This window comes from Perca fluviatilis, chromosome 2 (genome assembly GCF_010015445.1).
Source record: "Perca fluviatilis chromosome 2, GENO_Pfluv_1.0, whole genome shotgun sequence".
Classification (NCBI taxonomy): Eukaryota; Metazoa; Chordata; class Actinopteri; order Perciformes; family Percidae; genus Perca; species Perca fluviatilis.
This window is the reverse complement of record NC_053113.1, coordinates 37,710,509-37,732,479: the sequence shown is the minus strand read 5'-3', so window position 1 is coordinate 37,732,479 and position 21,971 is coordinate 37,710,509. Positions and strand designations below refer to the sequence as shown.

Below are 21,971 nucleotides of genomic sequence, written 5' to 3'. Positions count from 1 at the left end.
ACCAATGCTGCCTGCATATCACTCAGATATCTCAGATATCTGTGTCTAATTAGGTCATCATAACTAATCTTAAAACAGAGTGAAGTATTAAAACATAGTATTCAAATTCTCCTTATGAGCTTGGACCCTAAGAGGCTTTTTATGTGACCTTTTTGGGGGGCAACCTGCAGATTAAATAAAGGGATCTGTGAGGGTATGACAGAGGAATAATACCTCTGCTTGCTCACAATAAACATTTTCCTTCCAGTTCCCCCGAAGTGAATAGGCTACAAACAGACACGCTCTCCAAGCCAACACTGACACAGAAAATATAACAACAGGACGTATATTGTATGCATATTGCACATTCCTGTGCGCTCACTAAATCAGGACTTGATTATTCTCCCTTGGATTTGATGAAAAGCAAAATGCTGTTTTTCTGAAGCTCTTATTTGTTTCATTGCAATGATTTATACCATTAAATATACAGTTATAGCTATATTTAGACAGAAAACTTTGAGTATCTAACACCCTTTTGTCAACAAAAGGTTTGCAACGACTCTAGGCATATTTATAGAAACACATACTGTAGCTACCAGTGCAGAAAAGGATTCATTTTATGTCCTATGCAAATCATAGATATATATTTTTCAATTTGATGTTTTTTTTTTGTACAGTCAAATCAGAAACATAATAAACCGGTACAACCAGGAAAGCAGAAAGGTTTAAGTAATGTTTTCACAAGCCCAAACTACCTAAAGCATACGACTAGACCATATGTCTACTTCAACACATTGTCAAGTACATGCAGTGATTCTGCACATTTTAACATGTTGGGAACAGTCCTAACGTGAAACATTTTGAGAACCAGTCAATTACGTGTTACAGCATCAGTGATCGTGTGCATATCTGATGGAAAAATAGACTTGAATACAACACTGACTGACAAAGAAGCTGTCCAACAACAGCTAAATAAAGTGAAGCAGAAATACAGAAAGCCTTTTTTGAATCTCTTATTTGAGAAAGGAAGAAAATGTAATACTCCTGTTAGTTAGATCAGTGCTACCCTCTGCTGGTGATGTAAAAGAAGGCTGCATGGAGTTGAAATGTTTTTTTTTCCACTCTGATAGAATATGTAAGGGGTGCTTTTATTGTAAAGTTTCCTTAGTTTAGATTGTTTTGACTTTATTTTTGTGGATGGAATTGAATGTCTTTCCTCCCACCAGTTTGGTGCAATTTTATGTTAGTGTGGGTCACAATGTGTGCAACGATAACACTGACATTTTTTAGATTGAGTTTAGGATGCATAAATGGAATTGCAGTCATGTTTTATTGCTTTCACTATATTGCTTTATTTTCTTGCCTTTTTATTCATCTTGCCAACAAACGTGACATTTAAATCAATTGAATAAAAAAATGGTCCAAGGTATGTGTCAAATACACGTTTGGGTAAAATGAGAGCAATAAAACAAGAGCATGTATTTCACTATTTAAAACTGAAACTTAAAACATAAAGATGAAAAAAATGGGTTCTACTTTGACCATTAGGCCTATATTATGATTAAAACATATTTCCACAAGATTTAGATCAGAAATTATTATTAGTGATTATGTGCATCATTTAAAGGCACATTTGATCATTTTAATCTGAGCTAAACCTGCCCTATACGTGGGGCCACTAAATGTGTACAAAATAAACTCAATTTCCCAGAATGCCTCTGTGAAAAGCAGCGGCAGTGAAGGCGGCACGTTCGGACTTTTGTTGCTCGGAAACCATACTGGAAAGTCGGAAACAGATTTGCGCGCTGCCGTTTGTATGCGTGTGTGGGTGTGTGTGCAGCTCAATCGGCTCTGTTAAACGGATTATTAGTTGGATAGAGTGTGATAAAAACATGCCCGCTAACGGTTCACACCCGGCTTTGGCAAGGTTGTCATTTATAACCTAGCTAGCTAGCTAGCTATACGTACTGAGCTGCGGAATGAAGAGCAGAAAACAGAGGTCCGTCAAAGCTGGAGCCAGCAAAAAGAAAGGTAAACTGTTGTTAGCTTAGCTAACTTACATGCTAGCAAAACCGCTCGATAATTTACGGAGCTGTTAGCGTCAGCTGTCAGTCTCACATTAGCCTCGTATCTTAGCTTACTATCTAATGTTATGTTAGGTAATACGCTCTTACTTTCTCTCGGTTAGTCTTGTTTTGCATGTGTTGTTTTGAAGTTAATGTGCCGAAGTACCGTTAAGCAGCTTAACTTGTAACTGTGGTTTGTGGGTTTGCCAAATGATGCTGGAAGCGCAGTATAACATCGTTTGTCAATAATAATTACAATTGACTCTGTTGTTAAGTGGAAATGGGTCTCTTACAATGTTGTGTTACTGTATTTGTATTTGCTGCCTGCTGTGTAGTTAGTCTAAACTTTAAAGTCAGACTCCTGGGTTAATGCATCATTATTCAGTAGTATAGCTAATTAACTCAATCATTTTGAAACCATCATACAGTAGCTCAAAAGGAATCATTTAGGATATTTCCTCCACATCTGAACATTAAGCCTGGGTGATATGGCTGGCATTGTTCCTATAATATTAATACGAACATTTTCATGCAAAATCACATGTAAACAAGTCAAGTTCATCTTCAAACTAATGAACAGTGTTCCACTGTTGCATATTACATACAACTCGTCATGTGTGTAGAACTGATTTTTATAACTTATTTTGTTAGTTTTTAATTTCACCATGCTCTAAATGATTGCACAGTGAACAGTACAGTATAGTATATAGGGCTGGGTGATATGGAGAAAAAAGATATCACGATATTCTTGACTAAATACCTTGATATCGATATTGCGGCGATATTCTAGGGTTGACAATTGGTGCTTTAACAAAATATCTTCACACTTAGATTTTAGATAAATAATCATCAGTAATATGGACATAATGTCTAAGTGGGGAAAAGGTAAATATATATAGATAGATATATACAGTACAGGCCAAAAGTTTGGACACCTTCTCATTCAATGCATTTCCTTTTTATTTTCATGACTATTTACATTATAGATTCTCACTGAAGGCATCAAAACTATGAATGAACACATATGGAATTATGTTCTTAACAAAAAAGTGTGAAATAACTGAAAACATGTCTTTATATTTTAGATTCTTCAAAGTAGCCACCCTTTGCTTTTTTATTAATAAGCGAAACAATTCCACTAATTAACCCTGACAAAGCACACCTGTGAAGTGAAAACCATTTCAGATGACTACCTCATGAAGCTCATTGAGAGAACACCAAGGGTTTGCAGAGTTATCAAAAAAAGCAAAGGGTGGCTACTTTGAAGAATCTAAAATATAAGACATGTTTTCAGTTATTTCACACTTTTTTGTTAAGTACATAATTCCATATGTGTTCATTCATAGTTTTGATGCCTTCAGTGAGAATCTACAATGTAAATAGTCATGAAAATAAAGAAACACATTGAATGAGAAGGTGTGTCCAAACTTTTGGCCTGTACTGTAGATATAGAACAGCTAGTACAGTCTGGTAGGTTTAGAAAAGTACATCACTTTACTGTAATGCAGCCTTTAAAACCAGGAAAAGACAACACTTATGTCATATCACAATATTATATCCAAAATCTAAGACGATATCTAGTCTCATATCACGATATCGATATAATATCGATATATTGCCCAGCCCTAATAGTATAACTGTTATACCAGCCAACATCTAGCTAAAACCTGCAGCAAATACCACTCTTACTGGCTTACCTTCCCTGTCCTATAATGGTGACATTATTTTAGAATTCACAGTGTTTGCATTGTTTGTGTCTCGACTTTGCTGTAATCAAAAATAACACTTTGCAGTCACAAGCGATGTGTCCCCCGCCACCAGCCTCCCTCCTCTGGTCGAAGGCCAGCTAAGATGCTTCCTGCGGGTGATTATAAGCCGTGTATTATGGACAGTTCAGAAGCCTCCGTCTGCAACATTTGTGAGGCTGCGCTGGTGGGGAGAGTCATCCAACGGGACGCACTTCTTTCCAAGAGATGGATCACAGCCATCGCAGAAGACCATAAAGACCACAGCTCGCTTCCCCATCCGCTGTGGGCCAAAGCAGTTTACTTCATATCTTACAGATATGAGCTCTCTGGTGCTGGAAGTTCTGACCAAACCGGATCATTTGCCGATCGCACGGGCTGAGGTTGCAAGCATCTCTCGTCTCTCTCTGGCACACCCCATCAGTGGATTTTACACCCTTGTATCTCCGACATCTGAGAAGCTGGGAGAATTACAGGTGAGTGGGAACTTGAATGCACATATTACTAGGGCTGTGACGATAACCGCATCACCGCAATACCGGCGGTGACGTGCCACTACCGCGGTCATGACGTCATCACCGCATTTTTTTTTTTTTAGCTCGCGTAACTTACAGGAGAAAAGATATTGTGTGATATGACATATAATGAAAGCAATAATCATTGTGTAGTTACCCTCATCGACTGTCTTCTCTCCTACATTCAAGAGTTTATGGAGAGAAAAAAAAAAACGCAAGTTGCCCGTCACTTCAGCTTTGCACATGAGGATGGACAGTCCATTGAGCTGAGGTGGACGTGGACACATTAACGTTAACGCTGCAGTGTTTACCATTGCACATTAGCCTAGCAGCTAGCGGAGTTTCCTTCTGCTTATAGCTTAATCCTGACAAAACCGAATGGTTGAATCTCAGCCTGCATGCTCGTTTTGTAGCCTAAACAGAGCAGCTTATATTGGTTATCTTAGACAGAGCACTCTGTCTGCTCAGCTGCTAAGACCGCTGTGCTGCGGAGCGTCTGCCCTTGGCATTGTCGGAAAACCATTTTTTTCCTTTTTACTTTATTGACAATAGAGCTTTCTGAACTGTCTGTGGAAAAGATCAACGGAGATGAGAGAAAGCAGAGTGGCCATAAATGACAGCAAAACACAGTAAAGACTCTCACATTGAGCTGAAATGGAAACACTGTGCTATGGGTTAAGCCGATGTTTATCGGGGGGTAACGGCCATTCACTTTACCGGCGGTATTGACAACAGATAAAGCCACTGTGTCTTGAGAAGCTCAAGCTTGTTGTTTTATTGTTTACTTTACATCATCTTTGCTATCTTTTTTTCCTCTCGCTTTTCCTCACAGCAGCACTCATACGCTGCTCTCCGTTACCGCTTGCTCTCCACACGGGCACTGACGTCAATCACTTAAGGCCCCCTGCCATTCTCGCTCTAATTTACGCTACTCTTGTAAGGGGGTTGCGGTTAACCGCCATACCGCGGTGATATGTTGCTTCGTCACAGCGATAAGAAAAATACTATACCGTCACAACCGTCAATTTCCCCACCCATTTCTTTTGTCTCTTTGTGGTCATTTTTGTTTTCTTTGTAGTTGGTTTGCATTCCTTTTTGTGGTAATTTTGTGTCTTTGTCACGTCATTTTGTAGCATTATTATCACCATATCTGTGTGTAAAACGTTAGAAAAGCTAGAGCAGATCATAAATACATAATACTCAAAATGCTTCAGTAATTTAGGACTCATCACCAACAACTGGCTCTTATCATCATTTACAATTGTGGCATTGATTATCAAACCAGTGAAACCCCATAAATAAACCATGTAAAATCAACATATTAGCTTTGTTTTGTACCTCCTCAGGTTTCCCTTAATTTGGAGCCTCTAACTGAAGCCTATGACAGCAGCAGCTCAGGTCCTATCACAGATATCAGCATTGAAGGACCACAAGTCACCACACTGACTGTGCCCTCGCGGTCCAGATCGCTCTCAGCTTGCAGCGGGAAAGAATCAGCGGGGAGCAGCAGCGGAAACACTCCAAGGTTTGAAGTTATTGCTGTTGTGATATTGCTATTCATAATCAAATGCCTGTGTCTTCTTGTAAGAGCTCACCGGTAGAAAGTTTAATTCTGAGCATAGTAATCTTACTGTATATATTGCTGTTATATTTTCAGAGGGAAAGACCACTTATATTTCCAAAATGCCCAGAAAGATAAAGGCAATGAAGAGTCACTGGAGAATCAGATACCGACGACAAACAGATCTCTGAACAGTCAAACGACTGTGAATCCTTCAAATCAGGAGCCTTGTGGCCATACAACCAATGATATCCTCTCAGGTTGGTTGCAGCATGACTACACATCAGATGTACATAACAAGATGTTTCTTAACAAATACCCAACATTTTCGCTCATCTCAGTTATTCTAGAGCGTGGGAACAAGCTCAGAAATGCTATGGTGGTGTCATCTTTAAAATGTGACATGGATTCTGTCCCGGCTCTGAAAGACACCCCTCTGCCTCTCCCAAAGGATAACATCCTGCCACCGTCCAAGTTAGTGTTTCAAAAGTTTGTTAAAAAAAAAACAACAATATTTTTATCATCTTATAATGCACAGTCTATAATACTTAATTTCTTTGTCTGCAGGCCCTTTCCGTCTCCCTCTGGGATGTTTCTTCAAAATATTCTTCATGCTGATTCAACTCTCAAGCACTGTGATAATGTTGCTGTAGTCTCAGACTGCAGCTTAGACTGTCCTGTAGACATGGATAACAGAGCGGTGGATCTGCTCCTCGGCAGGTACTTATGTGCACATTTACTTCCAAAGGTGAGAGAAAATGTAAGCATTTCTTTTTTTTTTTTTTTTTACAAGATTTTAACTTTTTATTTTTTTGTTTAGCTTAAACACGTCTCCTCTGCCTCTCTGGGATGGAGATATCTCCTTATCTGAATCTCTGTCTGGCCATAGCAGTGTGTGTGGAGACAGTGAGCTCAATGATCCACAATATGATCAGAGCTTACTGGAAAATTTGTTCTACAAACCTCCTGTAAGTAGACAATTTTCTGATGATTGTCGGGGAAAAAACATGTTTTATGTGATTATTTTTTTTTTGTAGCAGAGGGTTATTTGAAGTAATTCTTCAAATAGTCATTCTTATCTTGTCTTTCAGATGTCAGATATCAGACCAAACGACACTGAGGAGGAGGATCAAGCAACAGTGTCCTCAAGTAAAAAACAGCTGACGCAGTCTGGACCCAAGATCATTAGAGGGTGAGGGCCTTTACATGCTCCTTAAGCCATGCTGCTCGGACAGTAAAAAGCTCCTTTCAGAAGCTCTAGGGGGGGTTGGGAGTGTTTGTGCCATCCAATGTTTTTTATCCCTCCACCTTTAAATGTAGCTAGAAGGGCATATCTTCTCCCTAAGGTACTGTAATTGATCAACATCTATAAATAAGCCAGTTACAAAGAACAAAGAAGGAACTTGACCAGCTAAATAAAACCATTTACATAGAATATACAGTGTTTCCCACAGATTAGAAAGCAATTTGTGACACGCTGCTGGATGCTGTCCTCCTTTCCTCCTCTTTCTTCAATGCCTAACAAATCTATCTCTTTCTCTTCTCTGTCTTTCTGCTTGAGCAGCACTGGTTGAAGCCTGAAAATATTGTAAACAAATTAATAACATAACTAATTCCACTGGTTGGACTGTTGAGCTCTGTTTCAGACTGATACCTCTGGTTCAGGCTGGTCCTCATCCTCAACACGTGCCTTTTTCAGTCACGGAAAATACTTTTCAATACTCATCTGGATTGAAGCATTCAGTGTAAGAGTAAAAAATGACATAACATAATTTATAATACGTTTATTTGATTCAAAGCTGCTACATATAGTGTTTTGACCTCGACAACCCAACTGCATTTTACCACAAACTTGTGACTAGTTAACTTTCTAAAGCAGGTGCAATCGCTTGTTTGCTAAGAGTCGGGTCGGGACTCAACATTAACACGCTGACAACATTGTATTCAGAATATAAAATATTTTTTATAGGACTTTTTAATGTGTGATTGTGTAAAGTTGTTCACGAGATACCAATCTTTGGTGAACTTGTGAATTTCACCAGCCGTCTTTCTCTCATGTTGATGGAGACAGATGCTGTACACAGAGGTGTGTGTGTGTGTGTGTGTGTGTGTGTGTGTGTGTGTGTGTGTGTGTGTGTGTGTGTGTGTGTGTGTGTGTGTGTGTGTGTGTGTGTGTGTGTGTGTGTGTGTGAGACGGAGGAGAACAGGGGAAAGGAAATGCAGCTGAACGAATACGCTGCATGTTTTAAATAGTGTTGAGAAAAAAAAAAAGCAACATGTGGAGGCCGGTGTTGATTGTATGGCTCACCACCACGAATTAGTCTATGTGTGGGAAACACTGATATATGGGATACACGCACGGTACCAGGATAGCATATAACTCCGACAAACATTCAGTATGAAAATAGACTAGATATAACCTTTAGTACATTTAAGACAATTATTCACCATATTGTGACTGTGTCCAGTCCTAACTCAGAGCCTCAGCGGTCTGCAGATGCTGGTGAAATCCCTCCTGGCGTGAGTGCAGAGCAGTTGACTTTGCTGAGTTTGATCCGGCTAGCAAGAGTGACCATCGACTCCCTGACCGCACCTCCAGGCAATGCAACCAACACACCTAGAAAGACCTCTAGTAAAGGGAAACCTCCTAGACCATTAACCAGCAAGAAGTGGTAGGCAAAACATTTCACATTATTTTGGTCTCATTTAAAAATAATATTGAAATTATTAGTAACAAAAGCCTGTGATATCTCGTCTGTTTTTCCATCAGCACATATTTTATCGAGTACGTGTTCCCGATGGCCTCCACTTCCAGTCGACATGATCGTAGTAAGGGGGGAGATGGGGAGGTGACCAGAGCTGTTGCCAGTAAAGTCACAGGAGGAGGTATCACCTGTTATAACCTGCTTTTATGAAACCTAGCTGAGTGAAAAGCAGTTTTTGGTACAGGTTTGTGACTGAATCTGACTCTTCTATCTTTTTTAGCCGTGAAGTTCCATCAGCACTCTGTGTTTCCTGTCCAGTTCAGCACAGCAACAATTGAAAAGTGGTGGGGAACTGATCTGAGTTTCAAGATTTACTCACGAAAGACCGACCAAAAGAAAGTAAGTAGCTTTGGACTAAACAACTCATTTGATTGGTTACAATGAGTTTTATTGATTGGTTTAAGAGTGACTTTGGGTCCATTTAAATTAAGTTGTGATGTAAGTTGTTCTGGTAATAATACATTAGAATTTGATCTGTTTGCACAACACAGTTCTGGTGGTTTTGAATGGATATTTAGGATTATTTTATGTGCACACAGTCTATCATTTAGCACCACTGAAATAAGGTTATTTCTTAATGTAACTCCTTTATGAAATAGAACTTCCATATAAACAAATAAAAATGACTTCCTTTTTCTAATAAATACCTAGAAACACAAGTAGACATTCATTAAAACTCATCATGAAGTGCTTAAAGGAATGAAGCGCTGGTGATAACTTTGGCTTTTCCTGTTGCAGCCTGTTCCCATTGGCAAGGCAGTTTACCCGCTGCGCTGTCTGCTGCAGAGCAAGCAGCTGAGTCAGTCTGTCGTCTTACCTGTACAGAGCGTCGAAGGAAACTGTGAAACACAGGAGATTGGACCTCTGAAGGTAATGTACTGGTTTTTTTTGTCCAGGAATTTATGTTTGAAAGCCTGATATTTGTTACCAAATTGACTTTTATAGAGATTATTTTATTTTATTTTTCAGGTGTTACTAGAACTTGCTACAGACAACAAAGATTTCTCCTCTGAAAAAAGTAAAAGCAAACTGGCTTGGAATGACACATCGCCTTCACAACCTGCACCCAGTCCACAGAGAGAGACCAGCTCCAGATCTCAACATGTGGACATTGGCAGGGAGGAGTTACCAGCTGCTTCTTTTGAAAATTCCAGACTGAATTCTTGGAGTTCTCAGAAACCCTCGAAAGAACCCTCTGCCCATCCCGGCCTCCACACATCTTCTCATATATCCCGGCAGCAGGTGGAGGAGGAGCCTGAGGTCCTGCTGCATACGTTACTCATGGTGCCAGATGGAAAGAACTTCAACTGTGGGCCCATGCAGGCTCCAAATGTGTACTTGAACTGTAAACTCTGGTGTGATGAGACGGCAAGATCTGTCATCAGCTGGGGTCAGGCAAATCCTTCTTTCAACTTTGCTCAGGTTAGTCCAGGAGATCAAGTCTTCTTACAATATCTTAATTTTTTTTTTAAATTAGGCTACAAATAAAACAACATTCTTCTATGTTGTAGATGAAGAATCTCACTGACCCACGTGACCTTTTCTCCATCCTTTGTCTCAGGTGACTCCTGTGGCCTTAACAACCAAGCTGCTGGAGCGGATGAAAAATAACGTGATGGTAATCGAGGTGTGGCAGAAAACCAGATGTTCAGGGCAGGATCAACTCTTCGGCCTTGTGAAATTACCTCTCCACCAGTTCTACATGTCATTTAGGCAAGTCGTAGAAAGACAACACATTTTTAGAATTCTTTTTTTTATTTTTGGGCATTTTTAGGCCTTTAATGACAGGACGGCTGAAGAAATGAAAGGGGAGAGAGAGGGGGAATGACATGCAGCAAAGGGCCGCAGGTCGGAGTCGAAACCGGGCCCGCTGCATCGAGGAGCAAACCTCTATATATGGGCGCCTGCTCTACCAACTGAGCTATCCGGGCACCCTAGAATTCTTTACAGAAAAAAGTAAAAACTAAAAAATTTTGTTTGGATTAGGAGTGAGTTTACAGAATGATCACAATGTATTTTAAGTGGTATTGGTAACTTTTATGGTGAAATTAGAGCTGGAATGAGTCCCTTCATTAATAGTAATTTGTTCAACAGAAAATGTACTACTATCTACTACTTTTTGATAACAAAGTAATTTTTTATGCAAAAGTAAAGACAAGTCACTGCTTCTGGCCTCAAATGTAAATATTTGTTGGCTTTCTTGGTCCACTATGAAAGTAAATTGAATATTTGTCAGACAAAACGAGCTATTTGTATACAACCACTTTGGCTCCTGGGAATTTAGGCAAATGATTGATCACTCTAGAAAATAGTCAGCAGCTTAATTGAAATTGATAATTATCATTAGTTGCAGCCCTAGAAATTACAAATTACAAAATCACAACTGTGATATTTGAGTTCAGAGCAAGCAATATGGGGATCATTTACATCCTTTTTTTTTAACCTGCCCTCTGGGAGGCACTGTGGTATTCCTCCAATACAATATGTTGTTGTCTTTCATCCTACATGTCATACAGTTCTTAGATTCTCAAAATGAAACTCCAACTCCCCGCAAATGACAGTACACACGCCTTGTAAATGTGGACTAAAATATACCTGGCACAGTGAGGCTGCACATGAGACCACTAACCCTCGTCTTTTTTTCTCACCTTCAGGGATCCAAAGATCACCCACCTTCTTCTCCAGGCGCAGTACCCTGTCTTAGGGGTGGACTGCTACATGCCAGTCATTGATGTCTTCTCAGGTACTTGTAAAGGACACCTCAGGGTAGTTTTGGCTATGGGCCAATCAGAACAGATCGTTGCCCTCCAGCGCACGAGGGATGAAGAATATGACTGCTTGTCTCATCTCGTGAGACCAGTACATCTGCTTGATCACCAGCATCATTCACAAACAAAGGTCAGGGTTCATTTTTGTTGCATAACTGTATAACTGTACACACCGCCGCCGACTTGAGCTTCTAAAGATACCGGAAGTCATTCATTTTCAATGGAAGCTGGCTTCTCTCAGCTGCAAGGAGCGGAAAATCTGTCGGCGTCGCGTTTTGGGTGTTTTGAGCGACCAGAGCGTCAATCAGAAAGTTGAAAGTATGTCAAGTTTATGTTAATTAGCTATGACGCGGTTCAGCGGCAAACGCCAGCAACCAATCGGAATATAGACGTCCTTCGTGCTGACTGGTTCCGGAGAAACATGATGTAAACTTTCGTTCCTACAAAAACATTAGTTCCAAGACAATAGAGGAAAAGTTCATCATCGCTGTTGCTGGGTCCCATATCATTTATGATATGACGTTGTTTGCGTATAGGAACCAGTTAACGTTACCTGCCGGTCACATCATCTCTAAACAGTCCGTTCACAGTGAAGTCCTGCACGGGTCAACAGCTGGTGGCTGCTCGCTCTGCCTGCATTCTGCTGTGGTTCAGCGGCTAATGAGCGAGTTAACTTCTAACAGACACCGCTGCGACCAATACAAATTCTGACATTATATATGCAATTTATAAAAGGTTTCTTGTGTCAATGGATTGGCCGTGCAGTGGCTGCTTGTGCTTTTTCTTCAATCATGTGTTGAGCATGATCGAAGAATGCTGCCACGTCAGAGTGGCCAAAGCGTCAATAAGCTTCCCTTTACTTTTTGACAGGCGTCCTTGACAGCGCGGCCAGAGCTTCTTTGCAGCTCAAGTCCGCGGCAGTGTGTACGTACAGTAAAGCTTGAAGCATTTTTTGTGTGTGTGTTCTTGTCAAGCAGATAATTGCAGGTAGACAGCGCCTTCAAAGGCTGTTCATAGAAAAGTTATTTGGCAATCTTTGCTGATGCATTGTAAAAGTACTACATATTAATAATACATTAATAAGTGAGTAAACAATTGCTTATATTTAGATATTTAAAAAGTAGTATGTGAGAATCAAGCCTGTTTTTATTTGACTCTTGAAAGTGGATGATTTAGGATCATGCTTAATAGTTATTAAAATGTTAACCAAACAAATCAAGAATCTCTCATCTCATACTATTATCTGAAAAAGTTCAGACTCAATGAACTCTTACATTACTGTACTATATAGTGTATGTGTGTGGGCAGGTTTGTCAGCTAATACATGTCACGTCCTTTAACTAACTGCATGTCTTCTTTGTTTCTTTTAATGAGTGAAGAGTACACAGCAACTGTGCTGACAAGTGGTCAAGTCCCTTTCACCTCATTTCACGATTGTCTTTCTCCTTCAGGCGATTGCATCACAAGAGGAAACTATGAGAGAGCATCTGTTTGTGATAAGAGTGGAGAAGGTAAATGGGCTGACACCTCTGCAGTCCACAGTGTGGGGTGAGGCTGACTGCTACATCCAGTACAGTTTTCCCTCTCAGGAGGGCGACCCTGCTGCAAAAGTGGACCAAAACCTCATAGAGAGTAGTAAGGCCCTTTTTATTGTATGACATTTTCAAGTTTTTCATCCCTCTGCTTCAGTCTGACCTGTATCTCCTCTCCAACAGGCGTGAACCTGAAGCTGTTTCGTACCACCACAACTCTCTGTATCCCCGACCCGCTGTTTGGTCACTCTGAGACTCATGTGCTTCTGGCTCCTGAAGGAGTTCCTGTTCAGAGGCTGCTGCTCAGCTCTCTTTCAAGCCAAGGCCTAAGCAGTGGAGGGGGTGTCCAGTTTGAAGTCTGGTGCAGGTTTGTGTTGTCTTGTCCAAGTGGAGAAAAATGGAATTCAGCATGCATTCATTACAGCTAAAATGTTGTCATCACCCTGAAACTTTATTAAATTTCCTGTGCATAAATCCTTCTCCAATTTTTATATCCTAGAATAGCCTTATACTTACTGGTTTCATATAAAGAATGCACATGTCTCTGCAGATATTATTATCCAAACGTGAGAGACCAGCTTGTGGCCAAAGGAATGCTTCCGTTGTCCAAGTTGTGTGCCATGGTCACCATGCAGAGACAGCATCCTAATAAGGCTCAAATGTTCTCCCTGCCCCTGATTCCCAGGACGGACAGTCCCACAGGACATCAGCCTCAGCCCTCGGGTACACAGACACACAGAGTTATGGCAATATAATACTGCACACAATGTTGTGACTGATCTGTTACGTTTCTCAGGCTTACTAGATGTGTGCATTCGGTACAAGCACCGACCAGTGAGACCTGAAGGTCAGACTGGTAAAGGAGCTGCCTCTCGTGTTGTGACACTTGTGGTTCAAGTGCATAGAGCATCAGGGCTGCAGGCCGCCGCAAGGTACATCACTACCACTGTCCTCTTGGGAGCTTCATTTGTTTTAAAGTGCTCATATTATACTTTTTGGGCTTTTGCCCTTTCCTTTATTGTGTTATATATCTTTTTAGTGCATGTCATAGGTTTACAAAGTCCACCCAAAGGGACTTACCATCTCCAACAGAAAACACTGTTCACAAACTGCTCCAAATAGCTCTATTGTAGTCCAGCCTTTACTTCAGAGACAAACGTGGGTCACTTTGTAACACGTTATAATGCTCGCCTAGCTGCTAGCGTGGCATGCCCTCATACTCTGCTTCTGACTGGCTAGTAGTCCTTACCTAGGTACTGTCAGGGCACGCCCTCATACTCTGCTTCTGACTGGCTAGTAGTCCTTACCTAGGTACTGTCAGGACACGCCCTCATACTCTGCTTCTGAATTGTGATGCTTCACGCTCTAGCTAAAACAGAGAGCTCAACACACAGGGTGAAAAGAGGAGCTGCAGCAATGTGCAGTACAACAAATATATTATGTTTTTTGAAAATTAAACCATGTAAACCTATTCTGGTACAACCAGTAAATACAATTATGAACCTGAAAAGGAGTATAATATGAGCACTTTAATTTAATGGAATGGAAACTCCCCTGAGCAATCAAATATACAATTCTGCCCAGAGAGCTGTGTTTGCTTGAGTAAATGTGTGTGAAACCGTTTCTAATTGTGGGATGACGAGTGCAAAGTTTGTGTGTTTTGAATTAATTTTGTTTGTTTTTGAAGGGCAGTTCAAGCTAAAATAGGACACAGAGGGCTAGATTTATCAAGCCGTTTGCGCCTGTTTCCAGGCGCTAATTGGTCGCAAAGACGGACGTAACCGATGCGGGCTATTTACAAACAGGGCGCACTTGGGTAAAATCGCAGATTGTCTGCCACATGAGCGAGAAGAGACAAGTTGCGCTTTCAATATGCGTTCGTGGGAGGCTCATGGGGAAAGTGGGAGTTCCACCCAAAAAGGTGGGAGGATAAGCCAAAGTGCACCTAATCATATATTCCGTGGTATTTACAAAGACTGTCAGTAAGAGCGCCTCTATTCTGCGGGGAAATTCTCCCGCCTCTTAAAAGCAGGTCTAAACCAGCCGCAATCGAGTTTCCTCGTAGACCTTTATGCCGCTGGTGAAATGGCAACAGTAATTTGAGCAAGACGAAGACATAGGCGAGGCTGAAAATATTTTTAACACAAGAATCACACTTTGTCAGTGAACACAACATCATTTAGCGTTACAGATCAAGCAGCCATGCAATATTAGTTACTGGAAGAAATCAAAGATGAAATTGAATCTCACACTCAGCGTTCACATCCCATTCCAGCAGTTGTTAAATTCCTCGCTACATTACAAATACTGGCATCAGGATCATTTCAAACAGTCATAGCATCAGCAGTGGGAATATCGCAGTCTGCACTCAGCCATATCATAGCACCAGTACCGCTTTGCTACAGCGCAATTTACGTATAGTGGGCGGAGAAAGACGCTGATTGCCTGATGGGTGTCAGGGTTGATAAATACTACGCAAAATGTGGAAGCATAGCGTGCGCTATTACCGAACTCGCATGAACAGACGCAGCGCAAACTGCGCTAGTGTTAGTAAATTAGGCCCTGAGTTACTCTTTTAAAGGGGTGATATAATGCAAAATCGATTTTACCCTGTCATAGTTGAAAAACGACAGTTTGGAGGGTAAATAGGACATACATAGAACCTCAAAATCCCACTGACACCTCTTTCCTCCATACAAATTTGGTAAGACAGTGTCGGACTTTACGAGCTCCACAATCTGCCGTGACAGGCGGCGGCTGCTGGCTGGGTTTGCTGCCTTCCCTGTCGGCCTCTCCCCCTTCACGGTCCCGCTGAGCTGGAGCTCTGTCAGGATCTCACACACGAGCTGCGCTGTGTACTTTAGAAAAGAAGAAAGTTTGGTTTTGCAAGGATATTGAAAAAGAACCGTGGTCGTAAATGCATTGTTCCAGACTGTACAACGGAATAGCCTACTGGCCCAGAGAAAAGCGTTTAGAACGAGTATATCGGACGAGAGGGAGTTGTGGATCTAACGCAGTGCTGCTCACGCCTGGGCGCGTGTGTGTGTGTGTGTGTGTGTGTGTGTGTGTGTGTGTGTGTGTGTGTGTGTGTGTGTGTGTGTGTGTGTGTGTGTGTGTGTGTGTGTGTGTGTGTGTGTGTGTGTGTGTGTGTGTGTGTGTGTGTGTGTGTGTGTGTGTGTGTGTGTGTGTGTGTGTGTGTGTGTGTGTGTGTGTGATATGAGACCTGCTGTATCGTCTCCAATGTATTGTGTCTGGTTCGCTCAACCAATCAGCGCGCAGCTCATCTAAATATTCACGAGCATACCATATTTGGAAGAAAAGCTGTCGTTCCAAATAGAGCCATTACACAGGGATGCATAAGGGCCAAAAAAATAGCACCTGGGCCATTTTCAGCCCAACCAATGTTAAATACCCTATTAGGAGACCTTAAGGAACAGTGTGAAATACCCTATAATCATTATATCACCCCTTTAAGGCCATCTAGCCATAAGTTAATGTATTTTAGATTGTATTTGCTGAGTTCGAGCTCTACCAACTGAAACTTCTGTCTCCAGCTTATTACACTGAAAGAGAAATTGCTGTAGAGTTGTTTAACTGTAAGTTTTGAGATCAACAAATGAAGTGACCTTCAGCTCCATTAATTGGTCTGATGGCAAGTGTTTCAGCAGAGATCTTAAAACTTATACTGAAAGTATTGCTGATTTAACTTTTTATGCATATCTATACTGCCTCAATTGCTTCAGCTTGCTATTGTCCTTCTGCCTATCTGTTTCAGGGTTTTATCAGAACAAGATGAAAGATTCAGCTACTTTGCCAGTGTGGGAGTGAACTCGTACGTCACAGTCGAGCTCTCCTTCATGCCTGAGCGTGAGAGGAGATGCACCCGCATAGCTGCCAGGACCTTCTGCCCAGAGTTTGACCACCACGTGGAGATGTCCTGTGATCTGCTGTTTCAGAAGAGCAGTGGAGAAACCTGCAGCCTGGCTGAGCAGCTGGAGGAAGCCTCTGCTGTCTTCACTGTCTGGAACAGAGACAGTCGCAAAGGTTTAAGAAAGCTTATTTGGTTTAATTTACCACAGTTACCTATTAATATTAAAATTTCTTTTTGCAGTAACAATTTACGTGCAAGTGATATTTTTGTTATTGAACAAGCAGTGCTATGAACCAAAATTAAATAAGTCCACATAATTAGTGTGTTATTGTTACCAGAGCTTCTCCAAGTTGTATATAAGGATGGTGATTTAAGTTTCACCTACAAGGTTTTGGACATCATGATATTCCACAATTTATCTTATAGTTTGTTTAAAAAAGTCTTTTATAGAAGCAATATTTCTGCATGAGTGTTTAGTTTTAATATTAGTCAATAATATCTGTCTACAAGTTACTCATTTGTTTTGTGCTATTTGTTGCAGCAGTATACACTCATAAGCCAAAGGAAGTGATGTTGGGCACATTGAAAATACCTCTTGCTGATCTCCTCCATAAAAGAACAGGTATGTGCACTCTTAGTTACTGCTGGGTCAAATAGATTTTGTGACAAACACTGTAATTTTTGTTTCTTTTTCCAACCATAAAGGTATTTCTGGATGGTTTGGAGTTTATATTCCTCAGGAAATAAGTTCTTCTCAGCACCAGCACATCTTGGTCGGGGGCCTCGAGATCTCTGTCAAATTTGCCCACCACTCAGACAGGGAAAGAGTCATTAAAGCTGCTCGGGGTTTGAGCTGGGAAATGACCCAGAATGAAGTGCTAGATGATGAAGAAGCTTGGGGCGACAGCATTAGAAAAATGTCTTTGACTTTTTCGATGCCTAGAGCATGGATACCTGTCCACTGCTTGCTTCTGCCAGGCCTCAGTGAGCTTGAGCGCTCCACCTACTGCTACTTCAGGTACAAGTTCTACGACCAGGATGCCTTCTGCTCCCAGATGAAACACCCCTCGGTCGAGGAGGAAGGCCAGGCCACAGTGGCCTTCCAGGGAAGTAGAACTGTGGAGCTGAGGAGCACTCAGCCCTTGATGTGGTATCTTCGAGAGGAGAAGCTGGAGGTGCAGGTATGGGTTGCCTTTACAAAAGACAACAGACAGAGGCCCCGAGACACAGACCGACTGGTGGGTTCAGCGTTTGTCGATCTGTCCTCTCTTGCAAAGACACCTAAGCAGAAGCTTACTCTCAGTGGTAAGAATTTATTGATTGGGTTATAGTTTAACTGATTATGATTGCTTTAGTTAAATGATGGCTGTGTAATCCCAATGTTGTGGTTTTACAGGAGTTTATCCACTGTTCAGACGCTCAGCAGCAGATCTACAAGGGGCTGCTCTCAGGGTGCACATCACCCTGACAGCAGGCTTTGTCCCTGCTGGAGTTGACGCACAGGTGGACTCGGACAGCCAGGGGGAGCTCTTATCAGAAGAGGTGGAAGCAGCAGATCGAGTCCCCTCGCCCATTACACCCAGAAAATCAGAAATAAGAGACAGGAATAAATCCTCCAGAACAACTCCAGACATCACATCTGTGCAGCACACCGAAATGAGCACGGCTGAATCTTTCCCTGTGACTGTTGCAGTGGACCGGGCTATGCACCTGAATCTGAAGGGTGAAGTTGTGGCCTGAAATCTTTTTTCCCTCCACCTTTTTTTTTCTTTTTTTTCTACTTACATTATCAGTAATAATGATGTGTGTGTTTTGTTTCTCTGGCAGGCTGTCCTCTAGCAGAGCGCAGTGAAGGGTCACCATGCTGCTGTGTTTCGTACGTTACTGCAGAGTCTGCTGAACCAGTGTCCACAGCTGTCATAGCCAACGCCGACTCCCCTGTGTGGGACCATCAACATGAGTGCAGGTTGAGCTATATCCCAGGCATTAACTTAAATCTTTGAGGATATCTTTGGTTCACTGAAATAATGATATCAAATATTGGGCTGATGATTTGTTTTGCATCTGCAGGCTTTCAAAGCAGCTACTGGTCGATCCACAGCAATCTCTCGTGTTCAAAGTCTGGCACAAAGGAGGTACAGGTAGCAGTTTCATTTTGTGACGTTTATTATATTGATACTTTTGATATATTAATTCACTCTTATTCCCATAGAAACGGAGAGGGTGATTGGATTTGCCTCTGTAGACCTGTCCCCCTTAGTTTGTGGCTTCCTGTCAGTGTGTGGTTGGTACAACATCACAGACTTCAGTGGTCAGTGTCACGGCCAGCTCAAAGTGTCCATCACTCCACTAAAGGGTGTCCACGATCTCCGAGGACAGAGAAAAACTGTGAATGAAGAAGCTGCCAAAAACACACCGGTGAGAGAAAGTATTCATACTGTACATACAGCTTTAAAAACAACAACTTGTTTATGTTTAATTTTAATAATAATGAATGTCATTTATTAGCAGACTTTATTCCAGGCACTCCCTCTCAGCTACCACACCACAGCCACATACAGCAGCTTCCCCTCTCACATCAGCCGACACCCCGAGCAGAAGATCTCGTCGCCCGACCACACAGACAGGCTGTTCTCTGAAAGGTTTGTAGAACAATTACACATTTTCATTCAGTCATGTAATGTCTTTATTCAAAGTCTTTACGTCTGTTCAGGTCCGGTGAGGGCGACCGCCACATTGAGCATATGGACAGAGTACGTCTTTACCATCAGAGTCTGCAGGAGCAAACAGCCGCTCATTCTGTCTGTAGCAGCAGTGCTGGTGACATCAATCCCTCCAGCTCGCTCCTCTTTTCAACACTCAGGTATCATTCCTCAGATATACAGTCCATTACAGTCTCTATACAGTGAATGTTTGCTAGGGCTGAAACATGTCTGTTTCCTTCTGCTTTGGACACTGTTCTCTCAGTGTCCAAAACAAATTTCTCCTTAGGGAGACTAATAAAGATACTTTGACTTTGACTTTGCTGCTGTGCATTATTAAAAGTGTTACATACTTATTTGCGAGTACTAATGACTTTATTTGCTAATTTTGCTTCTTTTTTTTTTTTAATTTTAGCTTTGATTGTGACTCTTTGTTTTTACAGGAAAAAACTAAGTGAGCTGGACAACATCCAGAGATACTTCAGCCGTAAGCTTTCAACTCCCACATTCCCATCCACGAGTGAGCAGGACTGTCACAGCAAGCACGAGGAACCGAGGAACACAGAGACAGACACATGTCAGCTTCTTCTCAAGTCCAACCAGTTAGTTGGACAAGTCAACAATATCATTAGTGGTGAGCTCTTACACATGGATAGACATTTCTTTTATAAATGTCAATCATAATATATATAGTAATTTTACCATTTAAAGTCAACTTTGTTCTAGTTTACCCAACGCTGGCAGTTGAGCCAGTTCACTGCAGACACAGTCTACTGTTTAGCTTGCTCAATTTAACCACAAATCACTGTACCTTCTCACTTCTTCGGTCCTCTGAATAAAGACCAGTAGTGCTAAAATTTCAACTATTGGAATAAAGTCAAAACTGCATTACTTTCAGTCTAAAAGTGCCCATTAATAAATATATGGTTTTGCCTAATTTCCAAGATGATGTATTTAATTTGCTTGTTTTCTATATGAACAACAGTCCAAAACTAAAAGATAAATAAATTAATAAAAAAAAACATAAAATTCTAACATTTTAAAAGTTTAAATATTTTTTATATTTTTAGTGGATTTTATTGCTTGAAAAAAATGTGTTCTGTCAATTGACTTATCAGTTATTTATTGCAGCTGCACAGTTTTAGATAATTGTCAATTTTGGGGACAGACAAAATGGGTTTATGATAACCTTACTTTCAAGCCGTGAACGATTCCTAACCACCACAGAGCAGTGTTGCTAAAATCTTCACTGTCTTCTTCATCCAGGTCTACGAGAACACCACCTAGAAACGATTCCCTCGGACTCCCGGAGCAGCTCAACAACTTCCCCTGTTGCAGACAACAACCCACAAACTATCCGTGAAAGTATCTCCAGTCCACGCAGAGCTTCCAATTCTTCCCAAAAAGGTTTGTCTCCTCTGCACTCTCCAAAGATGTCCGAAGAGCATGCAGACTCTGAGCCTGAGGAAGAAAAGGACAGTGGAAACTACAAGGGTGCTGTGTCCGAGGATGAAAGCGAAGAAGGTGCAGACAAAGATGGAGATGGGACAGGTAGCACACGGGATGAGAAATCTGATGAGGATGATGAAGAGGAAGAAGAAGATTACGAGGAGGTTGTGGTGAAGCCGAGGCACCTCAATGAGGTGACCTCTTTAACAGACAAAACCAGTCCTTGGACCAGCATCATGTCAGACCCTGACCTGTTGTCCCTGGTGAGCCTGGAGGCACCAGAGGAGCCGGATCTGAGCCAAGACGAGGAAAGGCAGATGTTAAATCGTCAAACTCACGACTGTAGTGGAAAACACAAATGTGCCAGAAAAGAAGAACGTGAACGTCAACAAAATGACTGTTTGGATGAATCAGCAGGAGACACTACGGACACAGAGAGAGATGGTGAAAGGACACTACAAGCTGTAGATGAGAGAAAAGAACCCAACAAGGACCCCAATGAGGGGTCAGATGACAGAGCTTCACCACCCACCGCGCTGCACGCCACAGATACCCATGATGCTTCATGCTCCCTGGACAATCGAGACATTCCACTCCAAACGTATCCTTGATCTGTATTTGTGGTCATCTGTCTGGCAGATTAATCAGATTAGTTTTTTTTTTTACTGTTATAATTTGTTTTAGAAGGTCATCTCAGATCAAAGATTCATGGAAAAACTTGTTGAGTGACTGAATTGTCCTTAAACTTCATGCATATACACTGAAGTAGGTATAGGTGTAATGACATTAACAGAGGCAGCTACCCTCTGTCACTGGTTCTTTGTTTGATGTAGTTTGAAACTGTTTTTTTGTTTGTTTAGGCTTTGCATGTGAAGTCAATGGAAAGATACAAATTTGCTTAGAGTGGCGCAAATTGAGGCAAAGTCACATCCCCATGAGTTAAAAAATGTTTTAACTTGAGCAAAGAATTGGCACCTATCTCTGGGCTTTATTAATCAACTTCATAAATGTACAGAGA

The 21,971-nt window shown here is 41.4% G+C and overlaps 1 protein-coding gene across 6 annotated transcripts in view; it reads left to right on the top strand.

Annotated features, from left to right (window-relative positions):
• The first annotated feature begins 1,737 nt into the window (after positions 1-1,737).
• c2cd3 (C2 domain containing 3 centriole elongation regulator) overlaps positions 1,738-21,971 on the top strand; it is a 20,959-nt gene continuing 725 nt past the window's right edge. Inside the window, exons 1-30 of one of the 6 annotated variants that reach the window (XM_039783838.1) lie at positions 1,738-2,010; positions 3,839-4,266; positions 5,652-5,830; positions 5,963-6,126; positions 6,208-6,340; positions 6,434-6,586; positions 6,687-6,834; positions 6,958-7,058; positions 8,335-8,538; positions 8,637-8,752; positions 8,852-8,970; positions 9,370-9,501; positions 9,601-10,053; positions 10,193-10,344; positions 11,286-11,529; positions 12,851-13,034; positions 13,115-13,298; positions 13,482-13,654; positions 13,728-13,863; positions 16,707-16,975; positions 17,344-17,424; positions 17,508-18,107; positions 18,199-18,525; positions 18,630-18,768; positions 18,873-18,937; positions 19,015-19,220; positions 19,326-19,444; positions 19,516-19,665; positions 19,948-20,138; positions 20,771-21,554. In XM_039783838.1, the coding sequence (XP_039639772.1) occupies positions 1,959-2,010; positions 3,839-4,266; positions 5,652-5,830; positions 5,963-6,126; positions 6,208-6,340; positions 6,434-6,586; positions 6,687-6,834; positions 6,958-7,058; positions 8,335-8,538; positions 8,637-8,752; positions 8,852-8,970; positions 9,370-9,501; positions 9,601-10,053; positions 10,193-10,344; positions 11,286-11,529; positions 12,851-13,034; positions 13,115-13,298; positions 13,482-13,654; positions 13,728-13,863; positions 16,707-16,975; positions 17,344-17,424; positions 17,508-18,107; positions 18,199-18,525; positions 18,630-18,768; positions 18,873-18,937; positions 19,015-19,220; positions 19,326-19,444; positions 19,516-19,665; positions 19,948-20,138; positions 20,771-21,554 (6,386 nt within the window). In that variant the 5' untranslated portion in view covers positions 1,738-1,958. Of the gene's footprint in view, positions 2,011-3,838; positions 4,267-5,651; positions 5,831-5,962; positions 6,127-6,207; positions 6,341-6,433; positions 6,587-6,686; positions 6,835-6,957; positions 7,059-8,334; positions 8,539-8,636; positions 8,753-8,851; positions 8,971-9,369; positions 9,502-9,600; positions 10,054-10,192; positions 10,345-11,285; positions 11,530-12,850; positions 13,035-13,114; positions 13,299-13,481; positions 13,655-13,727; positions 13,864-16,706; positions 16,976-17,343; positions 17,425-17,507; positions 18,108-18,198; positions 18,526-18,629; positions 18,769-18,872; positions 18,938-19,014; positions 19,221-19,310; positions 19,445-19,515; positions 19,666-19,947; positions 20,139-20,770; positions 21,555-21,971 lie in introns of all 6 variants that reach the window. The other 5 variants (XM_039783855.1, XM_039783819.1, XM_039783827.1 and 2 more) reach the window with 5 other exon arrangements.